A 23,767-nucleotide genomic window follows, 5' to 3' on the forward strand; every position below is an offset into this window, starting at 1 on the left:
ACCTGGTCAGGTCATTTAACCTCTGTTTGCCTGAGTTTCCTCATCTGTAAAATGGAAATACTATTAACACCTATCTTCCAGGGTTGTTATTAGGGTCAAATGAGAAAATAATTATAAAGTGCTTAGCACAGTGCCTAGCACATATTAAGCATGTAAACACTAAACTATTGTTATTACTTAAAAAGTAGAAGAAAAGTGAAAATAAACAATAATTTCTTTAGAAATATTTCACTTTGTTCAAATCTGGCCTCAGACACTTCTCAGCTGTGTGACCCTGGGTAAGTCACTTGATCCTCATTGCCTAGCCCTTACCACTCTTCTGCCTTGGAGCCAATACACAGTATTAATGCATTACAATAGTAGTAGAATGTTTTGTATTACTTGATAAGAGTATTAGTTTATGATTTTAATATTTTGCATGAATGTTGAGTTTTGTGAATCTTAAAATTTCTCAGACTCTACTTCAGAATATTTTGATTAAGCTAGTCCCCATTTTAAACAATGCAGGTACTTGGTCAGGAATGTATTGAGAACTTTAAAATTACTCCACCCTGCTCAGACAGTGCCTTAGGGGAAGATAAAGTTGTAAACTCCTGATAGAACAATGAAAAAGTCCCTAACTCATACTTACAGTAAAGCTAGAACCTTAAGCTAGGTCTATTTTTAGATGTAATACAAAAGGGTGCTAAGTACCTATAAAGGTTAAATTAATCACTAAAAGGTCAAGCAACTTACACAAGGCAAGCTTAACAAAAGAGGTGTGAAGTTTTAGTCTACCCAGAGAAGGTGAGAACTAAAGAGTAGTGAGAACTAAGAATGGGCAGTCCTGGGAAAAAACGTCTACTGTGATTGGTAGATGTGAAAATTTAGGAGAGGTGACACAAGAGAAAATTTCTTTAAAAGGAAGGGGAGTTAGACATTGAGGGTAGTTCAGTTTGGAAACTGAATTGGAGGGTCTCTCTGAACACTAGAGCTTTGCTTGGAACGATCTTGTGGTGAGTGATAAAGATTGACTAGTCTCCCTTAAGGCTCAGGCCTATGCCATTTGGCCTAGGTCCTTTCTACTATTTTCTCTTCTCTCTCTCTCTTCCCTTAATTCCTTCATTTGTATTAATTAAAATCTCCATAAAACCCAGCTGACTTGGGTATTTTCGTATTTGGGAATTTTCCCATGGCAACCACTTATTTTTACTATAAATCAAGACACTAAAAATTATCTTTACAGTTTGGCCGAAACATTTACAGTTTTGGCAATTCACAGTCTTGGCAAACCCACATTTTCTCGTTTACAGTTTTTCTTTTGATTTTGATGTTATTTGCTTGTGGTGCTTTTGCATATGTTTGATCTGTGTTTGAAATTTGTAATTGTTCATTATTTATTTCCCTTTTCATTTATTTGATTAAATTCCTAGAATAGGATAGTATTAGATAGGTTAAGATAGTTGAGTGTACGTTGTTTGTTATTTTGGGTAGATATTTTAATTTAAGTAATATATAAGTTAGTGCACAAATGCCAAAATACTATTTTCAAAATGATTTTGGCTTTGTGCAAAGAGGGGACTGTAGTAAGAGTTTGAGTGACAGCCTAGAATTATCCAAGAGCTGGCTAGGTCAAAGTTCTAAGTTATTGAAGGAGGATGTTTCCAACAGTTAGTCTGGAGCTGGAGGTGAAGACTGAAGCTGTGGATCTGAGACTCCCCTGGACAAACCATCTATCAAGCATCTTGCCTGTGAGGATCAACTAGAAGAGGTTGAAAGGAAATCTCCTGTCATCCTGATGGACAGATTGACTGGGGAAGAGATTCTCTACCTTGCCTGAATCATCTAAGGACACCATAACTTGGATTCTTGCTACTTGACCCACCAACGGTCTCTAAGTGAGAATCTGGGCTCTCTGTTAAGACTTATATTTAGTAATCCTTAGTAATCTTTAGTTTAGTTTAGAAAAGGATTAAGCTTAGAAATTGGTTGAATATCTTGGGGCAAATAGTCAGATGCAATCCTTTCCCCTTTTCCTTTCTCATCATCCCTTTCTTTGTTAATAAACTCATTTATTTAAATGTGATTTTCTCCCTTTGTATAAACCCTTCCCCCCTTTGCTAAATATTCCCCAAAACATGCCCCTCTATGTCTTGGGCATCTGTCCCCTTCTCAACCACCTGAGTTCTTTAACTCTTATTGCCCCTCTTCAAGATTAAGCCTCCCAATGGGTCTCTGGGCAAGTTCATGCCCCACACAACTGCCAAGTGGTTTTCCTAAAGCATAGGTCTAGCCATGTCATCTCCTTGTTCAATGAACTTCAGAGGCCCCCTATTATCCCAAATATGGAATATAAACTGTTTTGTACCTTAAAGTCCTTTCCCACCTTTCATGCTCTCCATGATCCATCTCAGTTGACTGTATTGCTGTTGCTCACACATGATATTGTATCTTGTATCCAGGCCCTCCTCTGCGTTCCCTACAACTCCTAGAATCCCTGGTTTCTCCTGAGACTTGGCTCAAGCGCCACCTTATCTTCCTGGGTAAGGAGGAGCACCCCCAAACCACAGAAGCTTCCTAGGCAGAATGCCCAAGATCTTTGGGGTTAGGACACTAGGTACCTGGGTCCTCATGCTGGAGGGGGATTTGGGTAAGAGAAGGCCGGATGTCCTCCAGAACCCCTTACCTTATACCACTGGAGAATGGAGCAGGAGGACCAGCAGTCACTGAGGGAGAAGCTAATATTTATGGAGCCCTTGAGATTCTGAAAGTGTTTTATGCTGTCTCTAATTTCAGCTTAACTCCCCTTTGAGGCAGCACTACAGGTATCTTTAGAATCTCCATTTTACAAATAACCTTTGCTTTTGTCCAGCGTCCTTGGATGCCAAAATAATCAATCAATAAACATTTGTTAATTGCTTACTAAATGCCGAGAATGGTGTGAGGTACCAGAGAGTCAGATACAAGAACAAGCCAGCTCCTGCCCTTTGTAGAGTTTATATTCTCGAGGCGGTAGGTGACATTTGTACAAATAGGCTAATAGAGAACACTATATACAGAAAAGAATGATGCTGTTTTTGAGGGGCAGTGAGACAGCATCCCACATGCCCACTCCCAGGACAGGGCAGGGAATCGAGAGCATCTCAGAGATGACATTTAACTCTGATCTTCCCTGGCGACTGACCTCTGGAAGCCACCCCCCCTCCCCACGTGATTTCAAATCAGGATTACTTGACCTCGTTGGGTCTCTTTGTATAGTGGTTGGAGTGGATAAATAAAATGCTATCTGCCAGGAAGGCAATCTGTCACTCCAAGGCACAATAACAAACATTCCTTACCTGGGCTCCTGCCGGGAGCCAATAGTCTCTGGTCGTCCCTGTGCCAGGGCCATCCTCGGGAAACAAAGGGCTGAAAAGAGGTCCTGATTCCATGATGAATTCCTTTGCTGAGGCCTCACATTTGTTTTCTTGGTCTGGATGGTGATTCTTCCACACCGAGACCCCAGCCAGGTGGTTGGGCTTGTCCTTCCTCTTGGCCAGCTCTTCTTCCTCTTCCAGGGAGAAGCCCTTTCCTCCCCCAGCCCTTGGGACACACTGCATGCTGCCCCGAGGCCCGGAGCAGGCTTGTTCTTGGCAGGGCTCCATGTGCCCATCCACCACGGTTTCTGCCTCGGTGTCACTCTCTGCTGAAGTCTTTTCTTCCCTGAGGGCCATGGAGGAGAGATTTTCCCCTCTCCCTAGGTCAGGGCCCATGGGTCTTCAGGGCCTTAAAGGAAACGGAAGGAACAGGAAGACAGGAGTTATAGTTCATACAATTCAAAGCGCCCTTTCTTCCCACCTATTGCAGAACTTGGCTAAAGAAGAAAAGAATTCTAAGCACTGTTTGCAAAAAAAACAAAACAAAACAACTTTCTGAGGAAGTCTGAAGTCACAAGTTTCCTTTGGCCAGTTCCTTCTAAAGGAGCTGCTGGACCCTAGGGCAGGGGGAGTCTGATCTTCTACAACACACCCTCAGCCTCGATCCTTGGGTGGCCAGCCTCTGCCGCTCTGCTGTTGTGACGACGGTCACTGTGGGCAGCTGGCTTTGGGCTTCCTCTGAGGAGCAGAGTGGTCAGCGCATGACAAGTTGAGGCATGCTGAGATCATAAAGGAGTGATGCTTCCAGGAGCTGTGCCAAGGATCTCTAACACGGGGGCATTTTTATTTTCTATGAAGGCCACAGAGCCAACAAATGTAAAACAATCATTCCCCATTTATTTACTGTTAACTATAGGTGAACCAGTTTCCTCACCGCCCCAACTACAAAATGTAAATATGGGTTTTAGGTAGGACAATATTTCAAACCTAGGGAATGGGGAGAAGTAGGGCAAGAATCGGCATGCTGTGCTGAGGGGGCATAGTGGGAAGGAACAGAAGAGAGGGAATAAACGTTATGTGAAGCTCCTGCTCAGTGCCAAGCCTAAGCTTGGCATATGGCCTCTCACTTGGTCCTTACAAGAAACCCCTAAGGAGCAGCTCTCGTTTTTTTCCATTTTGCCCCTTGAGGCACAGCCCAATAGCCAGGAGCATCACAGGCTACATCTGAACTCAAGAATTCCTGACTCCAGACACAAGGCTCCAACCGCACCATCTAGATCACCTCTCGGGAGGAAGAACAAATTGCTTTACAAAATGAGATTAGAGATAAAGTGGTCAAAGACAAGTTAGCTTAAAAAAAAAAAGGTCTGAAAAGTTACTAGTAGTTACTGAAGAAAATTTCTTCTGGGGAGAAAGTATAAATAAGTTTTTCAAAAGTCAATTTCTATATCAAGACTAATATGTTAGAAACAACATGGAAAGATAGGGAAGAAGAGTCAGACAAAAAGAAGCAGGGGACAATCAAAAAATTATTTGAAAAAGCAGACAAATGTAGGCAACAAAAGCAACAAATTTTCAAAAAGTGGTTTTCTAATCACGTTGAATTTTAGGCTCTTGCAACAAAAGAAAATTCCATTCATAGTCCCACAACTCTAAGGATGAAGAGATACCAGTTGTTTTATACTCCTCTTATTAACTGAACATGTATTCTTACTCTGGGCACTGCAAACCTGATTTGAAGACTTTTATCTCAATAAAACTGGCTTACTTTTATTTTACGCATTTAAAAATATTCACTGAAGGGGTTCATAGGTTTCACCAGACTGCCAAAGTGATCCAGGATACATAAAAAAGGATTAAGAACTTCCCTGAACTAGATGAAATTAAATTGAGGGCGCCAAACAGGATTGTTCTCTACTTTTGCTTTAGAAGGACAACAAAAAACACCCATCTTCCTTTACCTTACAAAACCTCTCATTAGGCAGAGAGAGGTCACCTTCATGCCTCTTGGCAGGTAATTATACAGCAGAAAGTTATTAGAACTTGGGAGTCATAAGATCTTGAGTTCAAATCCTGTCACTTATCTACTGTTACCTTGGACCAATAAACTAACTTCTCTGAGCTTTGGGTTATTCTTTTGTAAAATAAGAGGTCTGGTTTTGATTATTTCAAAAATCTCTTCCAAATACAGATTTATGATCCTATGATCCTCTTCCCTTGAATGGTGCTTGTAGTAAGAACAAAAGGCTAAAATACAAAAAGGTTACAGCCAGGGGTCCAGGTATAGGTCAAATGTGAATCTCTATGTACCTTCCTGACTGCATTCTGAAAGCCAAACAGATTTTTCTGATCCCTAACAGAAGGGCCTTGGAGAGCCTGACTGCTACCTGCTCTCCCAGTGTGACCTTGGGCAAGTGGCCTTAACTCCCGGCACAATGTAAAATGAGGGGTCTGGCTTCCTAGGCCTGTCAGTCTAGGCTCATCTAGTCTCATCCCCTCATTTCCTCCAGTTTTTCTTCTTTTTCTAGTATTCTCTCTTTCTTTTCCAATAGTAGCCTTAGTTGGGTTGAGGATATAAAGCCAATCTGACAATCCAGAACTGAGACTTTGTCCTATTTTTAAAGGAATGCTGTATTAGCACGCTGAGGTATTTACAATAACTTTAAATTCGTGAGGTCAGGCCGTGAGGGCCATCGGAGATCTGGTGCAAAGGGAGTTACATGACGTGCCAAGGACACAGAGATAATTAAGGACAAGGCCTGGACAACAACCCAGGGATCCAGACCACCCATCTCTAGCAACTTCTAGCTTACTAAAACAAAACACCGGCCAACAGCCCAAGTACCTAAACCATACAAATACTTGACGAAGAACTTTTCCAGACACTCACTTAACCCTCACAACAACAGTAATAGGAGAGGACAGTAGACTCCACAACATGAATAATGAATTCAGCCCCATTGTCAACTCACCAGGAATCCTTTCAAAACCAAACCTGCCTCCCTGCTCCAGTCTAAAGCCAGGTACAATTCAGAGATTTTTCAGCATATCCTAGTAAACTTGGATTTGTTACTACCTTTCTTGTAATCATCCAAATCCTTGGCAACTCAGAGGAATTCTGTCCTCAGCCGAGAACGGGGAGCAAGACAGCCCTGTCTGCTCTGGTTGCACAGTAAAAATATGCACACACACATCACACGTCCAGTAAGTCTAACTTGGCTGGACAAGGCTGGCTATCTGACCCCACTCAGTGTCGGAGGCAGCGCTACTGTCTGGTCCCTAACAGATTATACCACCACCTCTGAATAGAGCGGAAAAAAAGAACTCACCTTGATTCAAACAAACCTGATATGCATATACTTAGAGGAAATTTCTCATCTACAAAAAGAGATTTATTTAGGAATTCTGGTGAACATTCTGGTTGCATTTAAAATGACTTAATTCATAATAAGTTCCCTAACAATATATCAATCACATGAAATGAAACAAGGGGGCCTTACACAGTCACACGCATTTATGAGAACAGTATATCCAGAGTTCAGCTTAGCATAAGACTCACAGCTCTGAAATTCATCTGGAAAAACAAAAGATCAAGAATATCAAGGGAACTAATGAAAAAAAAGTGCAGGAAGGTGGCCTAGCAGTACCAGATCTTAAACTTGTACTATAAAGCAGTGGTCATCAAAACAATATGGTACTGGTTAAGAGACAGAAGGGAGGATCAATGGACCAGACTTGGGGTAAGTGACCTAAGCAAGCTAGTGTTCAATAAACCCCAAAACCCCAGTTTTTGGGACAAGAACCCACTGTCTGACAAAAACTGCTGGGAAAATTGGAAAACATTATGGGAAAAAAATAGGTTTAGATCAACATCTCACACCCTATACCAAGATAAGGTCAAAATTGGTATATGATTTAAACATTAAAACTGACATTATAATTGGGAAAGCATAGTAAAGTTTACCTGTCAGATCTATGGAGAAGGGAAGAATTTATGATCAAACAAGATTTAAGAGAACATTACAAGATTTAAAACAAATAATTTTGATTATATTAAATTAAAAAGGTTTTATACAAACAAAACCAATGCAATGACTATTAGAAGGGAAACAAAAAACTGGGGAAAAATTTATAACAAATTTCTCTAATAATGATCATTTCTCAAATATATAAAGAACTAAGTCAAATGTATAAGAATACAAGTCATTTCCCAGTTGACAAATGGCCAGAGGATATGAATAGGCAGTTTTCAGATGATGAAATCAAAGCTATCACAATCATATTTAAAAAGTTCTAAATCCCTCTTGATTAGAGAAATGTAAATTAAAACAACTCTGAGGTACTACCTCATACCTATCAGATTGGTCGATATGACAACGAAGGAAAGTAATAACTATTGGAGGGGATGTGGCAAAATTGGGACACTAATGCATTGCTGGTGAACGAGTTGTGAACTGATCCAACCATTCTGGAGGGCAATTTGGAATTATGCCAAAAGGGTGCTAAAAGACTGTCTGCCTTTTGATCCAGTAATACCACCACTAGGTCTGAATCCCAGAGAGATAAAAAAAAAATGGGAAAGGACTTGTTTGTACAAAAATATTTGTAGCTGCTCTTTGTGGTGGCAAAGAATAGGAAAGTAAAGGGATGTCCCTCATTTGGGGAATATATTTGGTGTGATATGTGTAACCCAGATTAAATTGCTTTTCAGCTTGGGGGCAAGAATGGGGAGGGAGGGACACAATATGGATCATATAACTTCAGAAAACTTATGTGAAAATTTATTACATGTAATTTGTAATAAATAAATAAAAAAATAATAAAAGGGGGGGGAGGGGAGAATTACAGCTCTGCCTCTTACAACCTGTATGACCTGGATACTTCAGTTCAGGACCTCAGTTTCTTCATTTGTGAAATGGGGGAGTTAGACTAGATGACTAGACTTAAGGTATCCTCCAACCCTAGATTCATCAACCTATGATTTAGATGACAAAATTCTATGCTATCTTTTACAGTAATAAAGGCCCATATATGTAAAGTATTTTAGGCTTTGCTGTTCACTCAGGTCCAACTCTTTATGACTCTATAGACCATAACCTGCCAATAGCGTTTTTTGTGGGGTGTTCTTGGCAAAGATCCTGGAGTACTTTGCCATTTTCTTCTCTAGTGGATGAAGGCAACTAGAGGTTAAGTGACTTGCTTAGGGTCACACAGCTAGCATCTGAAGCCAGATTTGAATTCAGGTTTTTCTGACCCCACACTACTCTAACTATGGAACTATCTAGCTGCTTTAAGGCTTTCTCACAAGGACTCCATGAATGAGACAGTACAAGTTTTATTATCTCCATTTTACAGAAAATACAACTGAGGCTGTCAGGAGTCACACAACTGGTAAGCACTAGGATCGGGACTCAAATCCAAAGGCAGCCAATTGGCTGAAGGGGTAAGCGCCAGGAAATCAAAGGGTACTTAATCACAGGGAGCCCCCACCCTTTCCTAGGAAAGGCCTTCCAGGCAACCATGTTTGGCAGAATGAGTGAAAAAAAAACCTACTGGGCATTGTTAGGTTGCGTGAAATCTTTTGGAAGGACCAGATTTATGAAGGAGAGAAAATTTAAAATGGAGGTTGGCTCTGGGAAGAGGAGTGAGTATGAAAAAGGGGCAGGGTTAGAAGCAGGAAAAGCCAACAATGGAAGGCAGGCCCCAGGGAATGGGCACAGCAGAGGGAGGGGAAGTGAGAAGAGCCAGAGCTGGAATGGGCAGCCCAACAATACAGACATCAGCAGCTGTCTGCAGAACTCCTCAGGGTTGTCCAGACTGAGGGAAAGTCAGTGTATACACACTTCCTAAAGCATTTTATATAGGTGAAGTCAGGTTAAAAAGGTCATCCAGGGCAGCTGTGAAGGAAAAACAATCCACAAAAGGAAGGGATTACAGAATCCTTGTGCACACCTCATCTGGAAACCAAGTCTCATTCCAGGAAAAGAAAAGCAGGCATACTCGACCCTTCAAGCACTTCAAGCTAAAAAGCATGAAGAGAGAAATGCTAAAAAGAGGAATTGAAAAAATAAAGGGATTACATTAAGGATGGGTTAGGGAGAAGGAATGGAATTTTGTTTCTATTCTCTAATAGGTGTATTTTGGTATCAATAAACATTCTGGGAAACATCACCTCAATGAAAATGGACAGATTCTTTAAAAATCAGAAAAAGAAAAAAAAATCCCTCTTGATTCTTTAGGGAGAAGAATTTATTAAAAACTAGTGAGACTTATGGTTATTCTGTTTTTTTTTTAAGTTCAAAACACCATTACTTATATCTTCTCTTCTATCTGAAGTCCCTACCCAATCAAAAATGTTTCCTCCTCTGGAAGGCAATGTGAAGGGGAGAGTTGTGGACTTGGGAACAGAAGACTTAAGCTAAAATCTGTTTTTTTGGTACTTTAAATAAATCTCAACTTCAGCCTCAGTTCCCTTTTTTTTAAAATGGAAATAGTAGGAGAATTATAAGGAGTATTTTCCATAAAACTTAAAGAATTACATAAATATGCATTGTTATTATTATTACTACTATCCTATGGTCACATGAGCCAGTCTGGACCCCAATGTGTTGGAGGTATGGCCTATGAGCAGAATATTTACTGCCTAAGGACCAGTAGTTGGCCCACTTCTCCATTCTGCTGATTCCAACTACTAAAGCATCCACAACGACTGACTTTCACTCTTAAGGGAGAAGGAGGAGAAGGCTAGACTAGTCAGAAAACTAGTCAATGCAAGACTTTCAAATGTCCATGAAAGATATGCAGCTGCCACATGGACAAAGGAACTTGGGCAAACACTCCCCCAATTCCAGGCCACTTCAGCAGCATGCTGATGAGCATGGTACTAACAAAGTTCAAAGCACAGATACTATAGATAATTCAAGTTGATCTAATTTGCTCTCAGCAAGCAGGGAGGTAAGAGTAAGTTAACTGTAAATACAAAAATTCTGACAATCAGAAAAATCTTCCCTAAACTAATATTTTTTCTAAATCTCACAGGTAAGTCAAACCCAGCTCCTGCTGTCACATTACTAAAACAGAATCAGTTTTCTGAAGAGAATCCTGCTACAAAATCTGATACCAAGTTGCCAAAGAGATTTGTTTGGCTAGGGTCAGTGTCCCCTTTAACAGCTCTAGGGCAGATTGCCACTACTGCTAAATAAGAACCTAGTTTGAGGTATAACTGCTCAAGTTTCGCCATTTATAGTTGCAAGACAGGAGAGGGGTGAGTCTATGTGATTAGCCCTTAATATGAGCTAACAAAATAATCTGTAGTAGGTTGTACTCCCTGGAGCAGCCAGTCTGAATGACTTCAGCTGACTCCTTCAGAAACTTCAAGATTTAGAAATCTATCTTTGGAAAAATTAAAAAACTGGAAGTTAGATAATATTTTCTCTTGTACCTTAGTTTCAGACAGTAGCTACCAGAGTTTGCTGCTTGGATACCATTTATCTAAAACAGTAAAAGATCCTCTCCACATTTCTATTGGCCCGGTGCTTTTAAATGATTTGTTTTTTTTTTCCTTCCTCTACAAAAGTGATAGGATGAGGAGGGAAAAGCCCTATTTCCAAAGAAATCATCCCTCTTTTCTACACACTGAATGTTAGAACTGAAAGAGGACAATTCTCTCAATTTACAGATGAGAAATCCGACTTTCTAAAAAGGAGAAAAGTCTTGCCAAGGTCCCACAACTAATGAGTGGCACACTCTAAATCCATGTCTTCCAAATCCCATGTTTAATGCTTTCTTCAAAATTATAGTGCCAAAATATTTTCTACCTATGGGAGGGGGAAACTGGATGTTCATGTTAAAATTTTTTGATATCTTATTTTCATACAATCTTCATTTTTAAATACAGACAGCTCTTGCTTTACCTTACTGTGCACTACCCAAATTTGACTTTATGTAAAGAATTCTGAAGTCAGGATTCCAGTTCTGATTTTAAAACCCTGCAGGATTTCATAGATATGCAAGAGTTAAGAGGAGCTACTAATGTAGATACTGAAGACACAAAAAAGGTACCAGAGTTCCTGCAAAAAATAATAGATAAAAGTCTCTACTTGCCAGAGAAAAATTTTAATGTATAACTAAACCAGTCTATTTTATTGAAGAATGCTATTTTGAATCTACATCTCCATGAAGGAAAAAATAACCATGCTAGAGCATAACTGGAAAAATAGAGCTATTTACTCTTCTCATTGGAGAGAATGTATTTGGGACTTGTAAATGAAAATCTGTTCTCTGCATCACTCAGAAAATCCCAGAGCATTGAAAGGAATCAGCAAGGCAACACTTTTGTTGTTGTTCATTCCTTCAATCAAGTCTGACTTTTTGTGACCCCCTGGACCACAGCATGCCAGGCCCTTAGGTCCTCTACTGTATCCCTAAATCTGTCCAAGCTCATATCTCTTGTTGCTATGACACCATCTGCCCATCTTATCCTTTGCTATTCCTTTCTCCTTTTTGCCTTTGATCTTTCCTAATATTGGGGTCTTTTCCAAAGAGTCCTGTTTTTTCATTATATGGCCAAAGTATTTAAGCTTCAGATTCAGTATTTGTACTTCCAAAGGGAGTTGAAATTAATTTCTTTAAGTACTGACTAAATTGACTCACCTGTGCATATTTCACTAATCCTAAGGCATGGAGAACTCTCTACATCTTTGAACAATGGCTTAATGAATATTTTTTCTGAGGAGTTGAGAAGTTTTAGAATGAAAATGGAATTCTTTGGATAATGGCCCAGATCATCCTCCCCATCTGGATGATTTCAATGAAAATGGAAAAAGTGATTAACTTTCCCCCTAACACTAATGCATCATTACAACAGTAGAACTACATCTGCCTCAGTAGTTGCAGCTTTGGATGCAGATAAGGATCTGACATTAAGAGATTTCTAGAAGTCTTATCATGTAATCCAGAATATTGCTAAAGTATGGGAAGATTGAACAGAAACAAGTATGAAGAGAGTTTGAAAAAAATATGCCTTCAGTTTGATTTTTGTCGATTTGACAGAGATGATAAATTGGAAGAAAAGAGTAACAAGACTGTAAAATTAGCACAAGAATTAGAGCTAGAAGTGGATTAAATGATATGGAGGAATTGAGTTTCAAGAAGAAATGTCAAATGAGGATCTGATTGAGCTACTAGCAGCAAAGACTGAGAAAAGGCTCACAATCAAACAGCTGGCAAGCTTTTCATCATTTGAGCAATTTTTTTTCTTTTTTAAAACCCTTACCTTTTGTCCCACTGACAACTCTAGGCCAGAAGGGCAAGGGCAAGGGCCAGGCCTATTGAGTTAACTGACCTTCCCAGGATCACACAGCTAGGAAAAACTTTTTTCTGCACTGAAAAGATTTTTAAAAGTTCAAAGACTAGTTAAAGATAATATTGCTTGCTATCACCCGATATACATAAGGATAAAAAGAATGCCACTGTCTAAATTTCTCTCCATAGCTTTATAAAAAAGATTGCAGATGGGGAAGAGGCAACAAACTTCACACCTATGGTTAACTTCACTGTGCAGTCCATGAATACTTTATTGTCTGCTTTACCTTTCATTTCATAATTGTTTATTATTATGGTTCAGTATTTAATGCCTGAATTTTAGTACATTTTAGAACTTTTGTAAAGGTATCATTTTGTGTTTGCCTTTATAACATATGCTAAGTGAAGTGGGTGAGTAGGGGCAAATTCAAAAGTGGGAACTGTCAGTAGTATATTTTTCCTTCTCCCTTCCCCAATGAACCATTCCTAGTAACAAGTAGAAAAAGGGGTCAAGAAGCAGTTCAGCAAAACAAACACTAATTGTACTTAACAGTATATGCAATGTTCCTCACCCATAGAGAGCTGCTTAATTTTCTAATGAGAAATACCTCAATATAACTACCCAGTTGCTTTTATTAACCTTATGTTTCTTCAGGAAGCTCTAGATTAAGAATATATCAAATACTATGCTGCAATGTATTTAATAATAGTGTGTAAGGCCCTGCACACATTATTTCTGGGAAATAACATCATGTGAAGGAAAAGCAATCTTAAGACTTTTTTTTTAAAGTGGGACAGCTATAAAGAAATAAGGATTAGATAATGAGATTATATAATGCTTTTTAATCAGCTAATTTAATCAGTTAATTCCCCAGAGCAGTCAAAAATATAAACTTTTTAAAAATGCATAGTATTAACAATCACATGAAAGAATGTTCCACATCACAAATAAGAGAAGTGCAAATTAAAATAACCCTGCAAATGGGAAAAAATGAAAGAAAAAAGTAATAGTCATGTAAAAACAGCAATTTTAGAAGGGTTGTAGGATGATGGACACACTAATGCATGTGGTGGAGCCACAAAATGGTATAATCATTTTGGAAAGCAATTTGGAATTGTGCAAATAAAGTCACTTTTGATCTTCTGATGGATGTAAAAAAAATCAATAAAGAATGTGCTAAAAACAAAAATGTACAGTTAATTTGGCTGAAGAGATCATCTCACTTCCATTTTAATTGGTGAAGCAGCAGTTTTGCTGATAAGAGCTCTGGATTTAGAAGCACAGTTTATGTGTCTTGGACAGGTCACTTAGCTTCAGTTTCTTCAGCTGAAATAGGAAAGGGATTAAAAAATAAAATATAATAAAAATGTATATATGTTTAATCCAGTGAAATTGCTTGTCAACTCTGGAAGGGAGGAGGATAGAGAGGAGACAACAAGAATCATGTAACTATAGGAAAAAATAAAAGGAAATATGGACTAGCCTAAATAGCCTTTTCTCCAACTTTAAAATTGTTTTTAGGGGCAGCTGAGTAGGTCAGTGCATTAAGAGCCAGACCTAGAGTCAGGAGGTCTTGGGTTCAAGTGTGGCCTCAGATGATTCCTTAGCTGTGTGACCCTGGGCAAGTCACTTATTCCCCCATTGCTTAGCCGTTACCACTCTTCTGCCTTGATTCTAAGGCAGAAGGTAAGGGTTAAAAAAAAATTGGGTGGGGTATGGAATGATAACATTGAAAATATATTCAATGTTATCATTCCATACCCCACCCAACCTTAGATGTTCAGAATTGAGTCAGGAGGTCCGAAGGGGTTTAGTAGAAAGAGCTGTAGAATAATTAGGGAGAATATCAGGGGAAAAAAAACAAAACAAAACCCATGACTGCCCCATTTCCTCTAATTTTGCTCAGTAGTTAGAAGCAAGCTGACCCGTTATTTTTATCATTTTGTCATCATCACACTTACTCAGACCCCAAACCACCACTAATCCTCAGCTCTAAGAAACAACCTACTTAGGGTTTGTAACCATATAAACTTTATAACCTCAGTTTCTTAGCTCCTACTGAATTTGTTCAGCCACACTTTTCCTTGTACATTCTAAATTTGTAGTCTGCAGTATAAGAATGTTTTGGGTTTTTTCCAAGTTCCACCCAACCCCAAGGTCTTATCTGGATTTTTATAAATGGTTATTATCTCACCACCACTAACTGGCATTGGCCTATTTCCCTTATTCATTATTATTTTATTATCCCATACCAACACAATTGCTGTTCACTGAACCCAGCCTAGTAATTTTTTTTACAAGTTTTGTATTTTCCTTTTCCCTAACTGCTTTGGCTAACGGATATCTTATTATCTGTGGCCGGTCTGGTCAAGCCCAAAGGAATCTGCCATCACAATCAAAAGTTCATTTTTTTCTACTGCTTGACAAGTCCCTTCCCCTGAGGGAGCTACAAGTCTTTGGAGTAACTGTTTGGATGGAGCAAGCAGAAAAACAGTCCCACTCCCAAATGGGATTCGGCCGCTAAGGAACAAAAACCGGAAACTGCTGCGGCCTCTGAGCCGCCCAAAAGGAAACAGAGTTCCACCAGCAACCACAGCGTAGGCAAAGCAGCAGCAGCAACAACTGGCCGTGGCTCACCAGCGAGACCCCACACTCGGGCGCTCCCCTTCTCCTAGGCACCGGCATCAAATGCCTCCAATAAAGATGCTGCGTTAATTCTCACGGGACAGGGACAGAGGGTGAGAGAGACAGAGAGGGAGGGAGGGAGACAGACAGATGGGGGCGGGGAGAAACAGAAAGAATGAGACAGGAGGGAGGGGCGAGGCGAGGAGAAGAAAGGAGAGAAACTGAGGAGTTGGGGAGAGATTTAAGGGGGGAGAGAGAGAGACAGGAGAGGAGACAGAGGAGAGAGACAGTGGGGGAGGAGAAGACAGATAAGATGGATAGACAGGTGGATATAGATATAGAAAGGTATAGATAGATGATAAAAAGGTGAGAAAGGAGATAGAGATATAGGAAGGTGTAGACATACTAAAGATAGGAGAAAGAAAAAGTTGGGCAGGGATATAGTAGTAGTATCTATACTTATACAGCTATATTTCAATAGATGGAGAGAAATAAATAAGCAGATAGACAGACTGATAGGGGCAGTTGGGTGGCTCAATAGATAGAGAGCCAAGCCTAGAGACAGAAAGTCCTGGGTTCAAATGTAACCTCAGACACTTAGCTGTGTGACCCTGGGCACATGACTTAACCCCAGTTGCCTAGCCCTTACAGCTCTTCTGCCTGGGGACTAATATTTAGTATCAATTCTGAGGCAGAAAGTAAGGGTTAAAAAAAATAGGTTAACTAGAGACAACTATAAGAGATAGCCAGATAACAAAGATAGGTGAAAGATAGTAGAGATAAAGCTTTTATTAAGTTTCTCATCTGATGCTCGCCCTCGACCACAACTCTAGAATAACTCTCCCTGGCTCGCTCCCCACAGTCCGCGAGTGCAAGAACACCCACGCGCACACAGCTTGTTGATACAAATTTATGGAGACATATTTCACCCTTTGCGTGTTTTATTTTTCAGCGTTCAGCCCTCCCCCCATCCTCTCACCCCGCACTGGCCAGGGAGTCCCAAATGCATAATCCACACACGCGCGCAGGCCCTAAGGGACGTGAACAACCACCTGCAAAGTGGGGGCCGAACTTGGGGGATCCCCAAGAAAAGGCCTCACAAGCCCACGTGCGCCCGGCCCGGTTCCAGAATAGGCCATGCCTAGCGCGGCCGCTCGGCCCAAGACAGAGGGGGCCGGGCTGAGGGATCGGCCTCCGTCCGCCTAGAGGAGGGCGGGGTGGTCCGGTCCGGGATAGCTGCTCGCCTCCTCCGCCCCCAGCCGAACAACACGCATATCCCACACACTCCCACAGCTCCTACCGGCAGTATCCGAGAATCCGCGGGCCTGCAGAGGCGCCTGCCCCGAGCGGCCTGGGGTCCCAAAGCCCCCAGCAGCAGCTGAGGGAGGGGGCTGAACGTGGCGCGGTAGCTCGACCCGCGACCCGCCCCCCTCCCCCAACAAGCAGCCCCAGTCCGCTCCACCCCTCCTCCCTTCCTCCCCCGTGGAGGAGGCTCCTCCCTGCCTCCTGGAGCCCCGCCCCCAGCAGGAACCCTCCCCTCCTCCGGTTCTGGCGCCAGGACTGACTTTCCTCAGCCAATCCGCTCTACAGAAATTGACCTCGGCCAATTGGGAGCCTCACTTTTCTGCCCCGCCCCCATGCTCTCTGGGAGTTGTTTCCAAGTTACAGTAGTCTGAGATTAGTGTGTAACGGTCTTTGGTGTCCTTCCTTGGGCAGGAAGGGGAGAGAAGAGAGAAGGGAAAGGAGAAGAGGAAGGGCGGGGGTGCCTAGAAAGAAGGAAGGGTAGAAGAGAAGAAAGGAAAAGAGAAAGAACAAACGACCCCAAATTAGGTTAGAGACTGAAGTTTTCATTGGCTGTTTCAATCATCCAGTCCTCTCCCCCCCCCCTCGTTCTCGTTCTCTCTCTCTCTCTCTCTCTCTCTCTCTCTCTCTCTCTCTCTCTCTCTCTCTCTCTCTCTCTCTCTCTCTCTCTCTCTCTCTCTTCTCTCGCTCTCTCCCTCCCTCCCTCCATCTAATATTTACCAAGTCCCCTATGCTGGAATCAAAACAGACCCGAGTTCAAATCGACTTTCAGACACTTCCTATCTGTATCTCCCTGAATGAGTCATTTAACCTGTCTGTAAAATGGGGTAATGACGGTGTAAGGAACAAGTGCGATAACATTTTAAAGTGCTTTGCAAACCGTAAAGCACTACATAAGTGCAAGCTCTTTATATTGGTGCTTTGGGGTGTGATACAAAATTATAAGAAAGTACAGAATGTCCCAAAGTCTTATTTCAGTTTTAAGCTATTGAATCGTATTTCATGGGGTGGAGGGAAGAGTTTTCTTAAATTGTTGTTAAAGACAACTTTACGAAAATCCTGTAAGAAGCTTCATCTCAATGTGGTGATGAGTCTCAGTTTTTAAAGGCTACTTAAGTGGACCAAGACTTTAAAGAATTATTTTCAGTTCCAAAATTTCCTCTTCCCTCCAATCTCTCCCCCTTCCATTGAGAAGGCAAGAAATATGATCCCCATTATACATAATACATTTACATGGTTAGCCATATGGGGGAGGTGGGAGAAGCAAGTAACAAAATAAAAAATGCTTCAATCTGCACTCAGGCCATTGGTTCTCTTCTGGAGGTGAATGACATTTTCCTTACTTTCTTTCTTCCTTCATTTCTTCCTCCCTTCTTCCCTCCTATCTCTCTCTCTCTCTCTCTCTCTCTCTCTCTCTCTCTCTCTCTCTCTCTCTCTCTCTCTTTCTGGTAAGGGCTAGACAATGGGAGTTAAGTGACTTGTCCAGGATCACACAATTAGGGTGGATAGCATTTTTCATCATGAGCCCTTTGGAATTGTGGAGGATCATTGTATTGATCAGAGTTGTTATTGCTGTTACTGTGTACAGTGTTCTCTTGGTTCTGCTCACTTTACTGGCAAATCGTTTTTTTTTTTTAAACATAGGTCTGCATGTCACTCTCCTACTCAATAAATTCCAGTGGCTCTCTGTCCCTTCAGAGGGAGAGCCTTTGTTTCATATTCAGATTCCTCCATAACCTACATCCCTTCTACCTTTCCAGTCTTTTTGCACCTTACTAATTCCTCATATACTCTGTGATACAGAGGTGCTGACCTCCTTGTTATTCCTAGAACAAAACACTCTCATCTCTTAGCTCATCTTTTTAAAATTCTCTTAGAATACTCTCTCTCCTCATGTCTTACTCCTGGCTTCCTTCATTTGTTGTGCAGTTGTGTCCTACTCTTTGCGATCCCATTTGGGATTTTCTTGACAAAGATACTGAATTGGTTCTACTTCCCTTAAGTCCTAACTAAAATCCTGTCTTCTAAGGGAAGCCTCTCCCATTTTCTCTTATTTCTAGTGTATTGCTTCAGTTGATTATTTCCTTTTTTACCACAGTATATTTGTTTGTAAATAGTTGTTTGCTTGTCCTCTTTCCCATTAGATTGTGAGTTCTTCCAAGGTAGGGATTGTCTTTTACTTTTCATTGGATCTCTAGAATTTAATACAGGGTCCAATGCATTGGATGATGCTTTAAAAATTTGTATTGACATACTATCTGACATCCCAGGAGTAAACTACCTGGATCTACAATACATTTACCTCATATATAATTGCAGTGCATGTGATATTCAAATATTCCATTTTACTAATGGGGAATTCATCCATCCTTAGCACTTCTTCCAGTTTTCCACTTGATTGACCAGGACCTTTCATCAGGAATCCTGATGATTATATAGAATTTTATGCATTTTATCCTCACAACAACTCACAGTGAGGTTAGTACTATAGGTTAATTATTATTCCCATTTTACAGATGAGGAAACTGAGCTTCAGTTAGGTTAGTTGTAATATGTAATATGCCATGCCCATAGTCAAGCAGTTAATTAGTGCCAGAGGCAGGATTTAGTCTCTAAATGTTAACAGTATACTCATCAAGCCATACTGCCTCTTATTTCAACAGAATTGTACTGATAAGCATATTCTTCAAGGACAAGTTGAATTGTTAACGAAAGGGCAAAAACCACAGTGTTTGAAATGACCAGATGGGTGTTGTCATAGTATTTAAGAGAACTATATGACCTCAGCACCTTAGCAGCCAGATGAAGCCAATGGGTCAGAAACCACTGCTCTATGTGATGCCTAGCCTTGAATTCTAACTAGCCTGCTCAAAGAGAGGCATACTGGAATCTACAGTTGGCATGCAGACTCCTAGGTTAAGGACCATTAGAAAGAGATGCCATCAACCAGAATGTGAGAGTGCTCACCTTCTAATGCTAAAGGTCATCATCTTTGTCACTTTCAAAACATTATAATTATAACATTACAATTATTCAGTGTTCCTTTACATTTTATTGTGCTGCTTGTTTACTTTGTTGAAGCTGTGAATACTATTTTCTTGGTGCTGTTTACTTCATTATGATGAACTGGGGAAAGACATGACAAAGAGACCAATCATAATGCTATTGCAAATAGACTTAAGAGTGAGTTAATGGGGGACTTCACCAGAATGAAAACAGTGTTATGAGAGAGAAGGAGGTATATATCAGAGATGTTATAGGACTTGACAAATGATTTAATAGGGGTAAGAGAGAGATAGAAGTCAAGGATAACTCTGGATAATAATAGGGAAGTTAAGAAGAGGGGAGGCTCTGAGGAGAAAAAGAATATGTTTATTTTTGGCTATCTTGAATTTAAAGTTTATCTATGGGATATCCCAGTTTTAGATGTCCAAGAGGCAGTTGGAGAAAAATGACTAAAACTGGAGAGAAAGGTCAGGACTGTATAAATAGACTGGAGAATAATCTACATAGAAATAATCATTGAATCCTTGGGAATTGATGAAATCAAGTGGAATAGTTCAGAAGAGGATCCAAGGCAGAACACCAGGGGATACCCATGGTTGGTGAGTATCACCTGGATGAAGCAAAGGAGACTTAAAAGGAACAGCCTGACTGTTAGGAGGAGAACCGGGAGAGTGCAATGTCATAAAAACCTAGAGGGAAGAGAGTATCAAGGACAAGAAAGTAGTCAAGGATGTCAGAGTCTACAAAGAGACCAAGAAGGATGAGGACTGAAGTCTCATGTCAGATTGGCTAACATGACAGAAAAGGAAAATGGCAAATGTTGAAGGGAATGTGAGAAAACAGGTATACTAATGCACTATTTTGGTAGATCTAGGAACTAGTCTAAATATTCTGGAAAGTAATTTAGAACTATACCCCCAAATATATAAAACCGTGCATACCCTTTAACCTAGCAATACCACTAGGTATTATTAGGTATATGTCAGACTCTTAGATATATGCTAGAGGAGGGATATCATAGAGAAAAAGGAAAAATAACCATATGGACAAAAATATTAGTAGCAGCTCTTTCTTTGTGGTGGTGTCAAAGAATTGGAAACTGAGGGTTTTTAAGTCCCTGTCAAAAGTGTAGGAGACAATTCCCTCTCATTTTCAGTTCTCACTTTCTAGCCAAAGACTTAAAATGGGGACACAAAGAAATAGGGGGGAAAATAGAGGAGCTACTTAGAAAAGGACACTTAGCCGAGTAAAGATGGGAGGCTCGGGGAGGCACCTCCTTGGACTCTACTTGTGAATGGATAGAAGATAAGAACTGAACAGAGATCCTCTCTGTCTTAAGTCTCTCCTGTCCTAGAGCAATAGAATCAGAAACTCTGATCCCTGAGAGTAAAACACACACACACACACACACACACACACACACAAATACACACAGACAGTACTTAGAGATGCCCAGACCTTGCAATGGATTGGCCAGGGAGGCTTCCATACTGGTTCTGCTAACTAACTAGCTAAATGTCCTTGGGCAAGTCACATCCATCTTATTATCTGTCAATCATCTTAGGACCCTTTCATCTCTGACATTCTATGATTTTATGTGTGATAGGCTGATTGGGATCCTGGGGACTCATTGTTTAAAACAGTCCCTCTTAGCCCTGAGAATATCATGGAACTACCCCAATCTTTGTGCCAGAAGGCAGCTTGGAGTCACACCCAGGAGTTCTTAAAGGTACACACAACAGGCAAGAGGAGAAACTCATAGGAGAAAGTAAAAGTAGGCGGAGTTGAAGCAAAGAAGGAAAAGATGGAGAAAGGACTGTTATATGGAGATGGTGTATGGCATTGGAGCAATTAGGCAAAAGGAAAAACTTAACAGGAGAAATTAAGGTAAACTGAATTAATGCAAAGAAGGAAAAGATTGAAGGAGGGCTGTTAGGTCCCTAGAGATTTCTTAAAGGAAGACTAATGTTGAAGCTACTGATTATACCCATCTCTTCAAAGATTAAGGGAAGATCCCCCTGGCCCCCAAAGTTGCCTCTTTCTCAACTTCCCTTTCCTAGGCTTGTTCAAGAACAGACACTATAATATACTTTACTTACTTTAATTTTTGTTCTTAAACAGTTCCTGAATCCTGGTTTTTGCCTCACACATAAAGAGGTTGGTGGCTATTCTCTAGGGATAAAAGAAAAAAATGTTAATTAGAACACAGGACCAAATCTCTGTGTGAATATGAGGAATTTTCCTAACTGGGGGCCCCAAGCGATGGTGACTATAATGGAGACTAGAACATGCCTTGAGTGCCTTTGATGGGTGTCTCTTCCCCAGTTTCTGGGTGAGTCATGATGACAGGTAGTGTAAATGCTTTAGAGAGACGTTAGAACAACTGTAGACAGTCTGTAATTGGTTCCAGACTGCAGAACTGAAGAAGCTTTCAAAAAAAAACTTCAGTCTGTGCCATGCTCTCTTGATCCTCTCTTTTGGTTTCACCCTTTAACTGATGACATCTGGTAAGAGATGAAACCAGAACTGGAGAGGCTTTAGGTCTTTTCCCCACTGAGGTTGATGTATAAGCCCCATGAAAGAGGCTTGGGTCCTTTGCTTCTATATCTGTCCTTTTTTTCCATTTTAGGTGAAGGGATGAGAGACTCCCAGCTTTGTAAATTTCAAAAAACCAGAGGAGCAAACTTTGTGGTGTTCCATTGTCCCTCACTTTTCTATCCAGTCTAGCATCAATACCCCAAGAGCCAAGGAATGACTTTCAGGGGTGACGATCCAAACCCAGCTCAGTGGTAGCTGAGATGAGGAGTTACCCAGAAGCTACGCAGAATTTTGGACATGAGCTGAATGCCTGCTCTGTAGGAGCTGAGCTTTCTCCCCAGAGAATAAAGTAGGGAAAAGGAAAGTATGCCTTTGATGGGTTTGGAGGAAATGTTTGTATTTTTGTTCTTGCTTTACCTTTGAAGGAAATATCCCTTTGTTAAAAAAAAATTGATGTTAAGAGGTTAAATGTAGCTGCAGTGTGGTCACTGTTGTCACTGTTAGCTAGGTGTCTGGGCTGGGGAGTAGAATTTACAACCAATGTGGACTCAAGCCAATGGCATTAGAGAAGAGATTCCCCAAATCTCCCAGAATACTCCTAGGAGTCTGAGAAGCAGAGATAGCCAGCCTGGCTTTGTGAAAGTGAGTCAGAAAATGCTTGTCCACAAAAATGAGAAAATGACCACTTGAGCTTTCCTGAGGGCCCTTTTACTGTCCCCAGACTAAAAACTCTTGTTTTGGGGGCAGCTGGGTCGCTCAGCGGTTTGAGAGCCAAATGCAGAGATGGGAGGTCCTGGGTTCAAATTTGGCCTCAGATACTTCCTAGCTATGTGACCCCCCTGGGCAAGTCACTTAACCCCCTTGCCTAGCCCTTTCAATACACAGTATTGATTCCAAGATGGAAGGTAAGGGTTTAAAAACAAAAACAAAAACAAAAAACCCTCTTGTATTGGGGTGTGGATGATTAAATCTGAGATAAAAGAGCATAGGGAGGAGAGGATAGTGACCCCCCCCCCCCAAATCACATTATTTTTCTTTAAAAAAGTTTTAATTTTAACATTAATTTTTTTCCCCAATAACCCTTACCTTCTGTCTTAGTATTCTTTTTTGTTAACCATTATATTCCATCTTGGAAGTCAAAAGTAGGTATTGATTCCAAGGCAGAATCCTGATAAGGGCTTGGCAATGCCGGTTAGGTGACTTTCCCTCAGTCACACAGCTAGGAAGTGTCTGAGGCCAGATTTAAACCCAGGACCTCCCGACTCTAGGCCTGGCTCTCAATCCACTGAGCCACCCAGCTGCTCCCCTTAGTATCATTTCTAAGACAGAGGAGCCCCAAGGGCCAGACCATTGGGGTTAAGTGACTTACTTGCCCAGGGTCACACAGCTACGCCATGTCTGAGGCCATCTTTGAACGGGGTCCTCGTGATTCCAGGGCTGGCGTTTTATCCATTGTACGACCCAGCTACTGCATAATGGTTATTTGTAAGACTTCTTGAGTTCCAAATTCTTTCCCTCCTTCTTACTCCTCCCTCCCTTGCAGAGAAGCAAGATTCTATCAACTGTACATTTGAAGTTAAGCAAAACATTTTCATATTCGCTGTGTTGGGGGGAAACCCCCCAAAGGAAGAAAAATCATGAACATTTTAAAGGCTAT

The 23,767-nt window shown here is 40.9% G+C and overlaps 1 protein-coding gene and 1 long non-coding RNA gene across 6 annotated transcripts in view; one reads left to right on the forward strand and one right to left on the reverse strand.

The window, feature by feature from the left end:
• Positions 1-23,706, reverse strand: part of CEP68 (centrosomal protein 68) — a 56,887-nt gene extending 33,181 nt beyond the window's left edge. The window contains exons 1-3 of one of the 4 annotated variants that reach the window (XM_056813922.1): positions 23,480-23,702; positions 21,672-21,744; positions 3,318-3,744 (exon numbers count right to left, since the gene is read on the reverse strand). In XM_056813922.1, the coding sequence (XP_056669900.1) occupies positions 3,318-3,731 (414 nt within the window). In that variant the 5' untranslated portion in view covers positions 3,732-3,744; positions 21,672-21,744; positions 23,480-23,702. Of the gene's footprint in view, positions 1-3,317; positions 3,745-16,564; positions 16,698-21,671; positions 21,745-23,479 lie in introns of those variants that run through there. The other 3 variants (XM_056813921.1, XM_056813919.1, XM_056813920.1) reach the window with 3 other exon arrangements.
• The window catches only part of LOC130456565 (uncharacterized), a 19,368-nt gene continuing 14,651 nt past the window's right edge, over positions 19,051-23,767 (forward strand). The window contains exon 1 of one of the 2 annotated variants that reach the window (XR_008915622.1): positions 19,051-20,415. This is a non-coding gene — a long non-coding RNA (uncharacterized LOC130456565). The remainder of the gene's footprint in view (positions 20,416-23,767) is intronic. The other variant, XR_008915621.1, reaches the window with a different exon arrangement.

Source organism: Monodelphis domestica, chromosome 1 (genome assembly GCF_027887165.1).
Source record: "Monodelphis domestica isolate mMonDom1 chromosome 1, mMonDom1.pri, whole genome shotgun sequence".
Taxonomy (NCBI): Eukaryota; Metazoa; Chordata; class Mammalia; order Didelphimorphia; family Didelphidae; genus Monodelphis; species Monodelphis domestica.